This window comes from Tachypleus tridentatus, chromosome 12 (genome assembly GCF_004210375.1).
Source record: "Tachypleus tridentatus isolate NWPU-2018 chromosome 12, ASM421037v1, whole genome shotgun sequence".
Taxonomy (NCBI): Eukaryota; Metazoa; Arthropoda; class Merostomata; order Xiphosura; family Limulidae; genus Tachypleus; species Tachypleus tridentatus.
The window spans coordinates 114,975,037-114,993,424 of NC_134836.1; the positions used below are offsets into that span (position 1 = coordinate 114,975,037).

The following is an 18,388-nucleotide window of genomic DNA, read 5'->3' on the forward strand; positions in this document are numbered from 1 at the left end:
TCCCAAAATTTCAGATAAAATAAAAGTTTTACTGAAACCAAAAAAATTTGAAATGTACTTAGGAAATGTTTTTAGATATTACACAAAAAATGAGATTTTTAAGAAGAGGAAAAGTATTGTTAATCTTAACATGAAAATCACTTTGCTCACAGACTATTCAAAACAAATACTTAGTATATCAATGAACAAATCTTTATTTGACTAAAAATACTTCATTAAAAAGTATGATTTTATTTATGTGAAAGGCTTATATTAACTAAAAGACTGCCAAACTTTGTGAAGATATATATACTATACTGAAAAAATGATCAAATCTATAAAGGTTTTGAATCAGTAGAAAGAGGTCACATGGTCGGTCAAATTGACCATATTTAGATAGTTAACATACCATTTTCTGCTAAGTTACCAAAGAGCTCCAGCAGTGTTTCCAAGACTTCTGCTGTAATACTTTTGTCCAGAATGTCTACCAGACTTGACAGTGACTTCTTTTCAACCAGTGTTTGTCTTCCAATTTCTGTTGAGGAAAAAATACAAGACATATTTTATGATAGTTATTCCAGTAGAAATGTAACACGACTTTTTCACACATTTTGTTCTGTTGAAGACCATTAAAAAACAAAATTCGAAAAATGTTATTATTTTTGGAAAATGTTAATAAAAGGGATCCACGGAAACTTCAATAAACTCAGTGATTAAACAGTTTTGTTCCATTAACGGAAGATTCAAATACAAAGCTGCCATTAATTATGAACCAAAGAAAAATATCAAGTTCTTATAATGTTAATATTTTAGGTATTTACATTAAATATCTCTCATCATAAAGAATTTTTCAAGTATTTTTACATTGCTGCTTGGTAGTTGCAGCATGAACTTGGGTTTACACTACGTGAATATACCATCTTTCTTGGTAGCTACAGTGTGAACTTGGTTTACATTACTCATGAAATGCTCCATTTTTCTTAGCATCTACAGTGAACTTGGTTTACACTACACATGAATATACCATTTTTTTAGTAATGGGTGTGAACTTGGTTCACACTATATATGAATACATCATTTGTCTGCTTAACGCACTCCAAATTTCAAACATCTGCATAAGAATACAGTAATCCTTTGATACCTTTTGATAATAAAATAAAAACGTTTATACAAGTAAATGAACAAGACTTTAGAAGGTTATATTTTTATTATATCATTCAAAAGTGTTTATTAATTACAATATTTTACTACTTTATTGAAGAAGTTAGAGTCCACAGTGATATAATGGTTTACATTCAATAGTGTTACCTAAATAATGACAGTATACATACCAAACTGGTTCTGTTTACACTGAAGTTCTTATCTGAGAAACTAGTAAGTGTGCTGTGAATCTGACTGTAAACTTTGAAGTGAACCCATAATTTAAGCGAACAGTTGGTAAGTTTTAAACTGGTTTTTCACATGTTTTTAAATACAACTTTTCTGTAATCTAGTTACAGAACTGTAACTAAGTAAACTTCACATGTTTTTAGATACAATTTTTCTGTAATCTAGTTACAGGACTGTAATTAAGTAAACTTCACATGTTTTTAGATACAACTTTTCTGTAATCTAGTTACATAACTGTAATTAAGTAAACTTCACATGTTTTTAGATACAACTTTTCTGTAATCTAGTTACAGGACTGTAATTAAGTAAACTTCACATGTTTTTAGATACAACTTTTCTGTAATCTAGTTACAGGACTAATTAAGTAAACTTCACATGTTTTTAGACACAACTTTTCTGTAATCTAGTTACAGAACTGTAATTAAGTAAACTTCACATGTTTTTAGATACAACTTTTGTGTAATCTAGTTACAGAACTGTAATTAAGTAAACTTCACATGTTTTTAGACACAACTTTTCTGTAATCTAGTTACAGAACTGTAATTAAGTAAACTTCACATGTTTTTAGATACAACTTTTCTGTAATCTAGTTACAGAATTGTAATTAAGTAAACTATAGCTGTTTTTGGACATAATGTTTCAAACTCTTCACATGTCTACTAGTGTGTACCTTCCACATTTGGTGTTGTGTCTTTACAACAGCCTGTGATAGTTCATAAAGCATCACATTAACATTATTTATAAGCTTGTATTTCATTGTAGTTCTTGATTTTTAAATGAAAGACTAAAGAGACTAAAGAGAAAGCAGCTAGTCATCACCACCAACTCACAAGCCATTCTAATCAAATAGTGGGATTTATCAGTCACTCTTACAATGTACCCATGGCCCCAAAATGTAGAAGTCCATTTTTCTTTTGTGTGAATAGGGAGTGAACTATGGAAACTCTGAAACCCTTGACTGCATGCTGTCCATTAGGCTGCATTAGTCCCCATATTTTATTAATATTTCTTTGGGCTGTTTTATAATTTCAGAACTATTTACTAATGTCCTTATCATCAAGCTATATTTTCATAAAAATCCATTACTGTATGCAACTCATGAACCAGGTAAACAGCAGGAATATTTTTTCATTAATTTCAATGCTTGTTCCAAACAATTTTAAACATGTCAGTATATTATAAAGATAAACTTTACAGCTACAAGTTATGATGTTAATTGACAAAAACTCATAAAGATGAATGTGAAAAAACGAACACAATTACTCCGACACATAGCATATGACACACCATAATCAGCCAGACAGTTGAGGACAAGAAGACAGTGGCTTGCAAGGTCTTCATCACTGTAGTACTTCGACAGGTACTGTAGCAAGACATCAGTAATTCCAGCTTGCAAGGCTTGTTCTTGAGTTTCATCTGAGTTCAACAGATACACCGTAAGTTATATCTGTAATCTAAATCTAAGAAACTCTTTATAATTTAACAAAAACTAGGTAGTTATGCACATCAAACAGAGATATTTTATATTACCAACTGAAAAATGTTTATCAGTCTTTTAGTGTTTGTATAATAATAATAACTTATTATTTATTTTACTGTTTAATGATAAACTTTAAATATTACAAGTAATTTACCTTAAAGACAAGAGTTTTAATAATTTCTTTTTTAAATAATAATTAAAAATAAAGATTAAAATTCATCACAACATTTCACAATAATATTGTTATAATAATACAACTAAGATTAAAAATATTAAACTACGTATGAGTAACATAAGTGAGACAGTCACAAAGTTGCTACTGAAACTGGCTAAATAGTAACAATGGAGCTTAAACTTTCAGCTGAATCTACAACCTCATCTACGAATTTAACCACTTATTTTACCAACCTCATTTAAAACTACTTTGAATCAATTAACCCTTTGCAATGGGTCATGGGTCAAAGGCCATGTCATGCATTTGTTGACTTGTATTCAAAATTTTATTGAACTAATATTTTCATGAATTTATGTCAATAAGTCTGGAATCAAATTGTAGATTATAATTCAAACTTTAATAATATACAAGTTAACGTCTTAATGTAAAGTGAAATTTTAAACGAATACACCTAAATATATATTTTAGTGAGTCCGTGGTATGCTGAATGCAGCACTGTTTAAAACTTGATGTTTGTGATGTCAAAACAGTCTATAGTTTCATACAAATCAGGAACTCAAATTACTAATACTATCAAGCTAAAATATAAAAATAATAACCTTGTATCTTTCTATTTTGCTGAGATGTGACTTGTGTACTGAATCAAACACATTAGCACCGCTCACCTCTTTACATTTTTTGAAAGTGACCCCTACATATATTTGCTTCAATATATGATATGTGAATAACCCCTCAACAGCTTAAAATGTCCCCATGGTGGTTTCATCAGACATTTTAATCTGTGAAAAGATCACAATCATTTGATCCAAGAAGGTAAGTTGTATCTTTAGTCTGCTCCAAGTTTCACATTTTGTTAAATCTAAATGCATCTTAGTTATAAGCTTAATAAATTATAGTGAAATTCTATGGTATCAGTATAGTTATATATGATTTTTTTTGTTTATTTAACTATATATATAAAACCTAAAATAATTTTATTTGGTATCCCTAATACGTGTGTAATTTAAAAGGCTTAGCAGCTTATGTTCAGCAGCAATCGAAGTTCAAAGGTCGAAAGCAAGAAGAGGTAATTGTTCACTTTACTTCTTGATTTATTATTCTATATCTTAATAAAAATACGTTTAATAATTTATTTCTAAATAGTAATAATCTCCATGCATTTATATAATGTATAATAATCGAAATGCAACTATATATTATAAAACACTAGCCCACTAAAACACAGCCAAATCTAATAGTCAGTTTTATATTACTGGGCAGGCAACTTGAGTGCACGTGCACTGTGTCAATGCAAGTCGCATAATGTTAGGTAGGCACGACTGGAAGGTCAGAATAATAAAAAAATAATAAATACATATAAATGTATAATGTTTTGAGATTTAATCTATTTAGACTGTGTCTATTTCTAGTCATTTTAGAATGAAAAGTGCAACTTATATTAATTTCCTAATTTTTTATGGTAATTACAAAGTCACTCAAACTGGCAAACCCTACAGTTATGGCAAAGAAAACAACAGACAAAACAAAGTTTTACTGAAAACAAATATTTGACATGTACTTTTAGAGAATAAACAAATATATGAAATTTTTGGTACAAAGGAGAAATTTTTACACTACTATTGAAACAGACTCGTTCACACTTACTTACACTACTACTGAAACAGACTCTGTTCACACTTACTTACACTAATACTGAAACAGACTCGTTCCACACATTACATACTACTGAAACAGACTGCCTCATTAACTACTTACACTACTACTGAAACAGACTCGCTCATTCACTTACTTACACTACTACTGAAACAGTCTCATTCATACTTTACTACACTACTACTGAAACAGACCTCGTCTTACTTACCTTACACTACTACTGAAACAGACTCTTTCACACTTACTCTTACACTACTACTGAAACAGACTCGTTCACTTACTTACACTAATACTGAAACAGACTATTGCTACGCTTACTTACACTAATACTGAAACAGACTCGGTCACACGCTATTGCTTAACTAATACTGAAACAGACTGGTCAATCACACTTACTTACACTAATACTGAAACAGACTGGCTCACACTTACTTACACTACTACTACTTCGAAACAGACTCGTTCACACTTTACTTACACTACTCATTTGGAAACAGACACGTTTCACTTACTTACACTATCTGAGAAACAGACTCGTTCGCCACTACTGCTACACTACTACTGAAACAGACTCGTTCACACTTTTTTTTCATTTTACACTACTTCAGAAACAGACTCGGTATACCACTTACACTAATACTGAAACAGACCTCGTTCACACTTACTTACACTACTGCTGAAACAGACTCGCTTCATGCTTACTTACACTAATACAGTAGACTCACTCACGCTTGCTTACACTGAAAACAGATTCCTCATACTGGCGCTTGCTTACACTACTACTGCTGAAACAGACTCTGCTCGTATCTCACTTACACTACTACTGAAACAGACTCGGTTCACTTACTTACATTACTGTCTGAAACAGACTCGCTCACACTCCTACTTACACTACTACTGAAACAGACCGTTCATACTCACACGCACTAATGCTGAAACGGACCTGTTCAAATGCCAGACTCACACTACTTCTGCCAACAGACTTACTTCACACTTACCTTACACTACTACTGAAACAGACTGCGCTCACACCACTTTACACTACTACTGAAACAGACTCGGTTCACTTACTTACACTACTACTGTAAAACGGACTGGTTCACACTTACTTTACACTACTACTGAAACGGACTGGTTCCTCGCTACACCTACCACTACTACTGAAACAGACTCGTTTGCACTCTGCTTACACTACTACTGAAACAGACTCGTTCACACTTACTTACAGACCTACTGGAAACAGACTCGCTCACTTACTTACTTTACTACTGAAACAGACTCGTTCACACTTATCATACACTACTACTGAAACAGACTCGGTCACACTTCTAACACTACTACTGGAACGGACTCGTTCACACTTGCACTACACTTGGTCACTACTGAAACAGACTGTCTATACTACTTTCACTACTGCAGAAACAGACTGCCTTCTACACTTACTAATTACTACAGACACTCTTCATACTTACTTGCACTACTACAGAACAGACTCGTTCATATACTTTACTTACACTCTTCTGAAACAGACTTTATCATACTTTACTTACACTACTACTGAAACAGACTCGTCTTACACTTTACTTACACTCCTACAGAAACAGACCAATACCTTACATGCTTTATACTACTACTTGGAACAGACTCACTTACTTTACACTACTGCAGAAATGGACTCATCTCACACTTATTTACACTACTACTGAAACAGACTCATTCATACTTACTTACACTACTACTGGAAACAGACTCATTCATACTACTTACACTACTACTGAAACAGACTCGTCTCATACTTACACTACTACTGAAACAGACCTTTCATCATTCATGCTTGCTTACATTACTACTGAAACAGACTAATCATTCTTACACTACTACTGAAACAGACCTGGTTCATGCTTACACTACTACTGAAACAGACTCATACTTCATACTTACACTACTACTGAAACAGACTCGCTCATACTTATGCACTCTACTACTGAAACAGACTGGTTCATACCTTCATAATTACTACTGAAACAGACTCGTTCATTCTACTTACATTACTATGAGAACAGACTGGTTCATACTTACTTACACTACTTACTGAAACAGACTCCGTCATATCACTTACTTACACTACTGAAACAGACTGGTTCATACTCTTACACTACTACTGAAACAGACTCGGTTCACACTTTACTTACACTACTACTGAACAGACTCGTTCATGCTTACACTGCTACTGAAACAGACTCGCTTCATACCTTACACTACTTGCTGAGAACTTTAGACTGGTTCATACTTACTTACAATTACTACTGAAGGACTCGCTCATACTCTTACTACACTACTACTGAAACAGACTGGCTCATGCCTTACTTACACTACTACTGAAACAGACTCTGCCACACTTACTTACACTACTACTGAAACAGACTCGTGCTCATACTCTTACATTACTCACTGAAACAACTCACTTCTTACATTACTACTGAAACAGACTTGTTCACTTTACTTACACTACTACTGAAAGAGACCTCGCTCATACTCTTTTACACTACTACTGAAACAGACTGCTCATACTACTTACACTACTACTGAAACAGACTCGCTCACACTTACTTACACTACTACTGAAACAGACTCGTTCATACTTACACTACTACTGAAACAGACTCGCTCATACTTGCTTACACTACTACTCGAACAGATCTTGTTCATACTTACCGCACTACTACTGAAACAGACTCGTTCATACTACTGCTTACACTACTACTGAAACAGACTCGTTCATACTTACTTACACTACTACTGAAACAGACTGGTTCATACTTGTACACTACTACTGAAACTGGTTCGCTATGCTTACACTACTACACTGAAACAGACTCGTTCACACTTACTTACTTACACTACTACTGAAACAGACTCGTTCACACTTACACTACTACTGAAACAGATTCATTCATACTTACACTACTACTGAAACAGACTCATTCATACTTACACTACTACTGAAACAGACTCGTTCATACTTACTTACACTACTACTGAAACAGATTCATTCATACTTACACTACTACTGAAACAGATTCATTCATACTTACACTACTACTGAAACAGACTCATTCATACTTACACTACTACTGAAACAGACTCGTTCATACTTACTTACACTACTACTGAAACAGACTCAATATTTCATAAAGAAAAAACTTGGAACCATCACTAAAATTCTACCAGTTTTGTAAAGATAAACATAGGACATCAAAAGTTACTGTATAAATAATTAACATGCACAAACTTGTATATGAACTCATGTATTTTATATCAAGCCTGCTGAGAAAAGGTTAAGATCCCTAAACTATAACCTTAATAACAACACACGCGCTTTGTGATAAATCAGGACTGCAGATATGATGCCAAGTCAGACAGCATTACAAAAATAGCTAATATAAAAACCAATGTTGGCAGCATTTCTTGGCACGCTTTTCTTTTCTTTCTTTTTAATAAAACAAATATTTTAATATCAATGTATGCTAATCACAGCACCATAATGATGCACCTCAATGACAGCATTCGCTGGGTTCGGTCTATCAAACCAAATTACACCTGTATATTAATTACATAACATCAGTAACTGGTATTCTTTATGAGTGTTGTCAGACGTTCTTGTAGAAATTATAAATCACTCTCTACTGATGTCATCAAAACACAACTCCTTCATGGGTTTAACACCAGTAATTACAATTTAACCCAAATAAAATCAATCCAAATACATACTTAAAGAGTTGGTGGGTAATACATTATTTAAGTAATTTATTACTGTAACAACGTTACAAATAACGAGGTACATGTCAGATACTTCACGGGAATATTTAATACTGTAGCCATCTTTTCTTTACAGAGTTTTTTCATGTTTTAAAACTAAAAGTAAGTTTCAGTTCATAAATAAAAAATCCAAATGTTATATCAAATGACTATCCTATAATTGGCTTAAGTTTTGTTTTTATCCAGCTAATAACATGCATGTGCACTACACATTCAAACTGACATCCATTCATTAAATTAATTTCCTGATGTATTGTTAAAAAAAATAAAGAACAATTTTTTTTCAAGGGATCAAAAAAATAAACACAACAAAAATATAATGTGCTACTTTTATCATTAATCTACCTGTAAGTATATGAACACTCTTTACTGATCAAGATGTCAGATCAGTTCAATTACATTTCTAAGTTAAGCTAAAAATCATCTTGCCAGTTACTCATGCTCGAGTCCGGACTGGGGTCAGGTATTAGTAATATTGATATATGATATTGGAAGCAAATGGAAGAGCTAATATTAACACTGGCTGGAACAATCCTGTAGCACCAGTTTGAAACATAGTCTGTAAAAATAGGTGAATACCTACTTAGAAGCCATTAGTATCAATAATTTAATATGTAATTATCAATACTGACAGGTGTCCATTTGCAGTATGGGTTTATCTTTGTAATAAACCTTTTTATTCTATTGCATAAAGGTAGGAAATATAAAATTTGAATTTTATTAAATATTAGCATACACTAATAAACTAGTTGACAATACACTAGTTATTGTGAAAGCATTATGTTAGATAATTATGTTAATTTATTGAAAAAAACATGTCAGATGTGCATATTATTTTCCAAACATTACTACATTCTCAACAACTATTGTTCACAGAAATTACTAAATTTATTGTAAGCCTGCAAGTAACATCATGCAACATTGTAAGGTTCAGTCTTTTATAATATTGAAAATTTGAAGATGACTACAAGACTTGGTCCTTACTAATATTGATAATATGAAGATGACTACAAGACTTTGTCCTTACTAATATTGAGAACATGAAGATGACTACAAGACTTTGCCCTTACTAATATTGATAATATGAAGGTGACTACAACACTTGGTCCTTACTAATATTGATAGCATGAAGATGACTACAAGACTTGGTCTTTACTAATATTGATAATATGAAGGTGACTACAACACTTGGTCCTTACTAATATTGATAACATGAAGATGACTACAAGACTTGGTCTTTACTAATATTGATAACATGAAGATGACTACAACAATTGGTCCTTACTAATACTGATAATATGAAGGTGACTACAACACTTGGTCATTACTAATATTGATAATTTTGGTTATAAACTAATTCATTTAACAAGAGAAAATCTTGATAAATAACTTAATCATCAAGACAAAAACATGTCTGTATTTTTCTTACTTTCTTTTGGCACTCTTCAATACACCCACTTTTAGTCATTTTATGTTTTTCAGACTAAATTCCACAAATTAGAAAAGGATTACAAAATAAATAATTAGATTGACTCGATGTGTACTGTGGATAATTAGATTGACTCCATGTGTACTGTGGATAATTAGATTGACTCAATGTGTACTGTGGATAATTAGATTGACTCCATGTGTACTGTGGATAATTAGATTGACTCCATGTGTACTGTGGATAATTAGATTGACTCCATGTGTACTGTGGATAATTAGATTGACTCCATGTGTACTGTGGATAATTAGATTGACTCCCATGTGTACTGTGGATAATTAGATTGACTCCATGTGTACTGTGGATAATTAGATTGACTCCATGTGTACTGTGGATAATTAGATTGACTCCATGTGTACTGTGGATAATTAGATTGACTCCATGTGTACTGTGGATAATTAGATTGACTCCATGTGTACTGTGGATAATTAGATTGACTCCTTGTGTACTGTGGATAATTAGATTGACTCAATGTGTACTGTGGATAATTAGATTGACTCAATGTGTACTGTGGATAATTAGATTGACTCCATGTGTACTGTGGATAATTAGATTGACTCCATGTGTACTGTGGATAATTAGATTGACTCCATGTGTACTGTGGATAATTAGATTGACTCCATGTGTACTGTGGATAATTAGATTGACTCCATGTGTACTGTGGATAATTAGATTGACTCCATGTGTACTGTGGATAATTAGATTGACTCCATGTGTACTGTGGATAATTAGATTGACTCAATGTGTACTGTGGATAATTAGATTGACTCAATGTGTACTGTGGATAATTAGATTGACTCAATGTGTACTGTGGATAATTAGATTGACTCAATGTGTACTGTGGATAATTAGATTGACTCAATGTGTACTGTGGATAATTAGATTGACTCAATGTGTACTGTGGATAATTAGATTGACTCAATGTGTACTGTGGATAATTAGATTGACTCAATGTGTACTGTGGATAATTAGATTGACTCCATGTGTACTGTGGATAATTAGATTGACTCCATGTGTACTGTGGATAATTAGATTGACTCCATGTGTACTGTGGATAATTAGATTGACTCCATGTGTACTGTGGATAATTAGATTGACTCCATGTGTACTGTGGATAATTAGATTGACTCCATGTGTACTGTGGATAATTAGATTGACTCAATGTGTACTGTGGATAATTAGATTGACTCAATGTGTACTGTGGATAATTAGATTGACTCCATGTGTACTGTGGATAATTAGATTGACTCCATGTGTACTGTGGATAATTAGATTGACTCAATGTGTACTGTGGATAATTAGATTGACTCAATGTGTACTGTGGATAATTAGATTGACTCAATGTGTACTGTGGATAATTAGATTGACTCCATGTGTACTGTGGATAATTAGATTGACTCAATGTGTACTAAACTTACAGCTTATTTTAAATGAAATAATGTAAACTTCTGATACAATCTACAGCACATTACACATATATATAACAGGATCCTTTAGTTACACATCTGAAAATATACAAATACTGTTTACTGTGAAACTTACCATATGTTTCAGTCATGTTTAACAAGCAGCCAGATGCAGTAGTTCGGAGGTTATGAGGCATTTCTTTCATTTCTAGAAGACTTCGTAACAAGAGAACTAGTTTTTCTACACCCTTCTGATCTTTCACAATACCTCGTGCTAAATCTGAAAGGTAAGAGGAGGAAGATACAATCATGGACTCCACAAAAACAACCTCTGCATCAAAAATTAAACATTTTCAATTTGGTATCTTAAAATAAAATGTACACGTTAAACAATATCTGATAAAACATCACTATAATAGTTTTAAAAGCTAAAATAAAGCAAACATTGTTTACAGTTCAAACCATAAACACTAGTACATTCTTAGTTGAAACCATAAACACTTGTACATTCTTAGTTCAAACCATAAACACTACACTTTTAGTCCAAACCATAAACACTACCTAGTTTCACTACAAATCATAAACACTACACACGTTTAGTCCAAACCATAAACACTACCTGGTCTCACTACAAACCATAAACACTACACACTTTTAGTCCAAACCATAAACACTAGCTGGTCTCACTACAAACCATAAACACTGCACCATCTCAGTTCAAACCATAAACACTACACTGTCTCAATTCAAACTATAAAAATTACACATTTTGGTTTACACCATAAACACTAAAAAGGTTCAGTTCCATACTTCCCCAAGAGTAAAGAGATGGTTCGGTTTTTTTGAATTTCGCACAAAGCTACACCAAGGCTATTCGCACTAGCTGTCCCTAATTTAGCATTGTAAGACTAGAGAGAAGGCAGCTAGTCATCACCATCCGCTGCCAACTCTTGGGCTACTCTTTTATAACATAGTATAACACCTCCACGGCTGAAAGGGTGAGCATGTTTGGTTTGGCGGGGATTAAAACCCATGATCCCCAGATTACGAGTCAATCACCTTAACCACCTGTCCATGCCAGGCCGAATAGAGAGAAGACAGCTAGTAAACAGTGCTTACCACCAACACCTTCGTTATTCTAAATGAATAGTACAATTTGTTCATTAGTTTTATAACACACCCCCAACCCCACAGTGCAGCACATTAATAACTAGGTCTTGTATGGCCCCATGTAAAATGTACTGTGAATATAATTCTGATGCAGAAGGACTGCTTCCTTCAGCCCCATTTTCTATTTCTTAAGCCTGATCTAATTTATGACATCTCGCTGAATTATTGAGATAAATTTATTGATTTTCTGTCAATCATTTATTTTAAACATATGTGTTTTATAAAACTTAGAATACCAACATTTACCTGCCTGAGTGCATTTTTTATGTGTAATACAGTTAAACTGGTAGAGAAATATCTTTTGATTTTATTCAAGACTTATTTGTGTGTTAAAAAACCTTAACTTTTGAAGACAATTTTATTAAATTTGTCAAGTAATGAAGGAAATACAATATCTATGGTTTGTACCATTTTTAAACACATTTAGCATTCTTATTGTAAACAACTCAATTTTCAGATAACTTTACAAAGTTTTAGGAGGTAAAAGACTATTTCAGTGATACATTTCAAAGGACTATCTCTGCTGTGCCTACCACATGTGAGGCTACTCCAATATCACATTAACATGTGAGGTTACACGAATATCTTATTAACATGTGAGGTTACACGAATATCTTATTAACAAGTAATGTGAGGTTACACCAATATCCCATTAACACATGAGGCTACATGAGTATCCTATTAACATGTGACACTACACGAATATCCCATTAACAAGTCATGTGAGTCTACATCAATATCCCATTAACAAGTAATGTGAAGTTACACCAATATTCCATTTAACAGGTGAAATGAGGTTACACCAATATCCCATTTAACAGGTGACGTGAGATTACACCAATATCCCATTTAACAGGTGACGTGAGGTTACACCAATATCCCATTTAACAGGTGACGTGAGGTTACACCAATATCCCATTTAACAGGTGACGTGAGGTTACACCAATATCCCATTTAACAGGTGAAATGAGATTACACCAATATCCCATTTAACAGGTGACGTGAGGTTACACCAATATCCCATTTAACAGGTGAAATGAGGTTACACCAATATCCCATTTAACAGGTGACGTGAGGTTACACCAATATCCCATTTAACAGGTGACGTGAGGTTACACCAATATCCCATTTAACAGGTGACGTGAGGTTACACCAATATCCCATTTAACAGGTGAAATGAGATTACACCAATATCCCATTTAACAGGTGAAGTGAGGTTACACCAATATCCCATTAACAAGTAATGCGAGTCTACATGAATATCCCATTAACAAGTAATATTAGGCTACATCAATATCCCATTAATAAGTAACGTGAAGTTACACCATTATCCCATTTAACAGGTGATGTGAGGTTACACCAATATCCCATTTAACAGGTGATGTGAGGTTACACCAATATCCCATTAACAAGTAATGCGAGTCTACATGAATATCCCATTAACAAGTAATATTAGGCTACATCAATATCCCATTTAAGAAGTGATATGAGGTTACACCAATATCCCATTTAACAAGTAATGTGAGGTTACACCAATATCCCATTCAACAAGTAATGTGAGGTTACACCAATATCCCATTCAACAAGTAATGTGAAGCTACACCAATATCTCATCAACAAGTAATGTGAGACTACACTAATATCCAAGTGACAAGCAATGCATTAAACAAAAACATATCCTTCTTGCTAAACAGAATATAATATTGATGTACAAACCCACCATTGTCATAACAGATGTTTCCCAGTGCTCGGCAAGACTGCAGGACAACTTGACTATTCTTGTCAGATAATAAGTCCAACAAAGTTGAAAGAACTGTGACATCAGAAAGTGGTTTTCTTCCAGGTTCTAATAAAACAAATAAAGACTTGTACATAATGGTCAACTGTAAAATAACATTTACCATGTGGCAACTTACTAGCTTTGAACATATACAGAAAATACAAAAACGATGATGAAAAGTCGAATTGGATTTCACTGAAGCCATTTCAATTATTTCTTTTAATTATCGTTGTTATGAGGAAAAATATCTGTTTCTACTAAACTAACACAATTTAAAAAGAAAGGATATTTCAAAACTGTTTACTACAGAACTTGTAAAAAACAAATTGAAGAGAAAATGATAAAAAAATGGAGTTCATTAAGGCTATTGGCCAAAAAAAAAGATGCCAAAATGTGGCCATTTAAGTAGCCTGCATTAAAGTATTACTTCAAGAGCTTCATTGGTTATATTAATGTCTTTAGTATTTTCTACAAGAATGACACTGGATAACAAAATAGACTAAATAATGGGTTGAAAATCCCCTAAGGTTGAGATATAAACACTACAACTTAGTACTACTGTACCAGAAGATGGACAACAATCAACACTACCTGCTGCCTATGTAACCATCCTTAACCTACTAACAGGATTGACTGTTGTTGGTTTAAAGTCCCAAAGATGAAAGTGCAAGGTACATTCAGTGATACATGGCTTAGCCATGAACCTTCTGACCAGAAGTTCAACATATTATCCACTAGACTACACTCAGTATTTGTTAATACGGAAGTGATTCATAAATGTCAAGTGAAAAGAAAATCGTCATAACAATTTATATAAGTTTATTTTAATATTTACTGACTTGTAAATTTTCTTAAATTCTGTAGTCTAGTTATCTTTCAAATCTATCTGTCAAATCAAAGATAAGTATGAAAACTGAATAAACCTATTAGTGAATTACCACATTTTGCAACTTCTGCAATCAGTTCTGCCAGTTTAGCTAACTGGGTTGATGTTAACTTGGTTGGTGGTTTTAGAAGTTCAGTTACTAAGTCAACCAACCCTTCATTGAGAAGTTTCTCTGTTAAGGCCCTTGTATCTGAACCTGGAGAGAAAAAAAAAACATTCAAAGACAGAAACACTGATAACTATTTCAAAAACTTTATTGAAAACTTTAAGAAAATGTGGAAAAATACAAGCTGTATGTGTTTGTCAATCTAATTGAGTACACGTGCCTATTGTTTGCTTCAATATCAAATCACTTGGGTAAAAACAATATCCACATGAACATACATCATCAAACAATACCCACATGAACATACATCATCAAACAATACCCACATGAACATACATCATCAAACAATACCCACATGAACATACATCATCAAACAATACCTACATGAACATACATCATCAAACAATACCTACATGAACATACATCATCAAACAATACCTACATGAACATACATCATCAAACAATACCCACATGAACATACATCATCAAACAATACCCACATGAACATACATCATCAAACAATACCCACATGAACATACATCATCAAACAATACCTACATGAACATACATCATCAAACAATACCCACATGAACATACATCATCAAACAATACCCACATGAACATACATCATCAAACAATACCCACATGAACATACATCATCAAACAATACCCACATGAACATACATCATCAAACAATACCCACATGAACATACATCATCAAACAATACCTACATGAACATACATCATCAAACAATACCTACATGAACATACATCATCAAACAATACCCACATGAACATACATCATCAAATTTACTTTACATCATCAACTGTCTTAAAAGTTTATTTACATTAGTTTGTTTATTATCAATAGCTTTCACACTTGTCTTTCAAAAGTAGGCTAAAAATAATCGTAACTATGAAGCTGTCTTACCTCAGGCAAAGGATGTAACTTACAAATTACCACTCAATGGTTTTGTAAACTATGTTTGTTCTCATACAAATTCACTCAAAGTTACACAAAATCTACCTGCATTAGCCATCCCTAATTTTGAACCAACAGATTAAACGGAAGGCAACTAGTCAACAGGAACCACCATCAACTCTTGAGGTACTCCTGTCTGACTAAATAATAGGGTTTGACTGTTATCCTTATAATTCACCTGAATATATTATCTGTTTTTACAGTACTAGGATGAGAATGATGGGTCCATAGATCCATAGGCTGGCATGTCAGTCACTAGACCTCACTTTGGCCCAAACTTTAAATTTTAAGAATTTTAAAAACCCAAACCTCATAATTATCTGCTATGTTACTAGAAGGTAATTAACCTATTGACAGTTTGCAAAAATTCCACACGTTTAGAGCAGCTGCTGTCAATGGGTTAAGCTTCTTAACCTTAAAAGTGTCTAGAATGTGTGTGTGTGTAAGATTAACATCACAAGTTATATAAATATTCAAACAAATCTCACATGTAGAATGTGTGTGTATATAAGATTAACATCACAAGTTATATAAATATTCAAACAAATCTCATATGGCTTATCTTCTAATTACTGTTATTATAAGTACAAATATATTTACTCATATTTTCCAGAAAAGCACTGTTAAAATACGTATGACTCGTTAACTAGTTAAACTAGTCCACATCTAGTTCTAAAAAAGTAACCCATGATTGTTAACTACATTTAAACTATTTATAAACGATTGTTTAGGTGAGTATAAAAGACTATAAATAAATGTATATCATATACTATTGATAGTTAAGATGACAAAAACTTGGTCAACTGCAAAGAACGTTCATAGTGATATACAATATTGAAAATAAGTACAAAAAATACTCACATGACACATACAGAAGAGTTAAATAATAAAAACTAAGCTGTACAATTTACTACAATGTTTCGTATTCATTTCAAGCCTTGTTTGCATACTGTTACAAGTCCATAAACTGTTTTGTCCAGTTGTAGGTTTAAAAACCCAAAAATTGAATAGTTTTTAAAGTTGACTAATTGCTATCAAATTTAAAATATGGAGAGGAGTCAAGTTAAGAATTTTATTCAGAATAAATTCTGTAATACATAAATAATAATGTTTGTAATAAAGCATTATATGCCATACAACTTAGAAACATCTGTATTATACTTCTGCCAGAGGAGGGACGTTTACAAAATAAATTTAGTTATAAATATGTATGTATAGTAAAAACTAATATATAATTTTGTTTTAATAGTTAAAACTTAAAATTCTGAAACTAAATGTTATACAACTCTTGACACATTTAACAGTATTGAAGGTAAACTAAAAATAAAGAACAACACTACCAACCCTTTGCAGTCAATGTCTTGTTAATTGCATCAAGACAATCGTCCACTTCGGAACCACTGGCAGTAGAATCCTTCTGTGTATTAAGTTTCAGTCCTTCCAAGTGTTTTGTGATATCTATATCATATATACACAATGAGGTTTTCACTATTAACACATGGTATATACAAAAATATCATGCTATTTCTACACGAGTCGACAGAATGATACAGCTTAACTCCTGGCAACAAGTAAATGTAATATTTCAGCAACAGAATACATATTTATAGAAGTTAAATAAATTCAGATAAACTATTTCCTCATAAATTAAATACATATTTTTATTCCAGATTAGAAGGACCAGATAAGAGCATCTTGGTAAACCTATAGAGGGGCAGAAACAGTTGTTTCCAAAATACAGTTCATGTATAAGTTAGTGTAAACAGACCTTATGGACCCTACTCTTAATGTTAACCATATAACAAAACATTTGACTTTAAAATAGAGTTAGATAATCTTGCCATATAATGCACTTCTCCACAACAATAGTCATCACATGAAGAAGGCCTTCCCTTAAAGTTTTAATAAACAAGGAAATATTTGGAGTATCTAATGTGAAGAAATCTCATGACCACAAACATAGTTTGAACCACTTTGTAACAGATGAAGTAAAATGTGGGGACTTGCATTTTAAAAGAAGACTGGCCATCTTCTGACACAGTTAACCTTATCACTACTAGTTAAAGACCATGTAATT

At 32.7% G+C, this 18,388-nt stretch overlaps 1 protein-coding gene across 1 annotated transcript in view; it reads right to left on the minus strand.

Moving 5' to 3' along the window:
- Positions 1-254: 254 nt before the first annotated feature.
- The window catches only part of LOC143234417 (rap1 GTPase-GDP dissociation stimulator 1-B-like), a 29,796-nt gene continuing 11,662 nt past the window's right edge, over positions 255-18,388 (minus strand). Inside the window, exons 2-7 of the mRNA XM_076471782.1 lie at positions 17,656-17,769; positions 15,276-15,419; positions 14,278-14,403; positions 11,524-11,667; positions 2,656-2,784; positions 255-514 (exon numbers count right to left, since the gene is read on the minus strand). Of these exons, the coding sequence (XP_076327897.1) occupies positions 372-514; positions 2,656-2,784; positions 11,524-11,667; positions 14,278-14,403; positions 15,276-15,419; positions 17,656-17,769 (800 nt within the window). The 3' untranslated portion in view covers positions 255-371. The remainder of the gene's footprint in view (positions 515-2,655; positions 2,785-11,523; positions 11,668-14,277; positions 14,404-15,275; positions 15,420-17,655; positions 17,770-18,388) is intronic.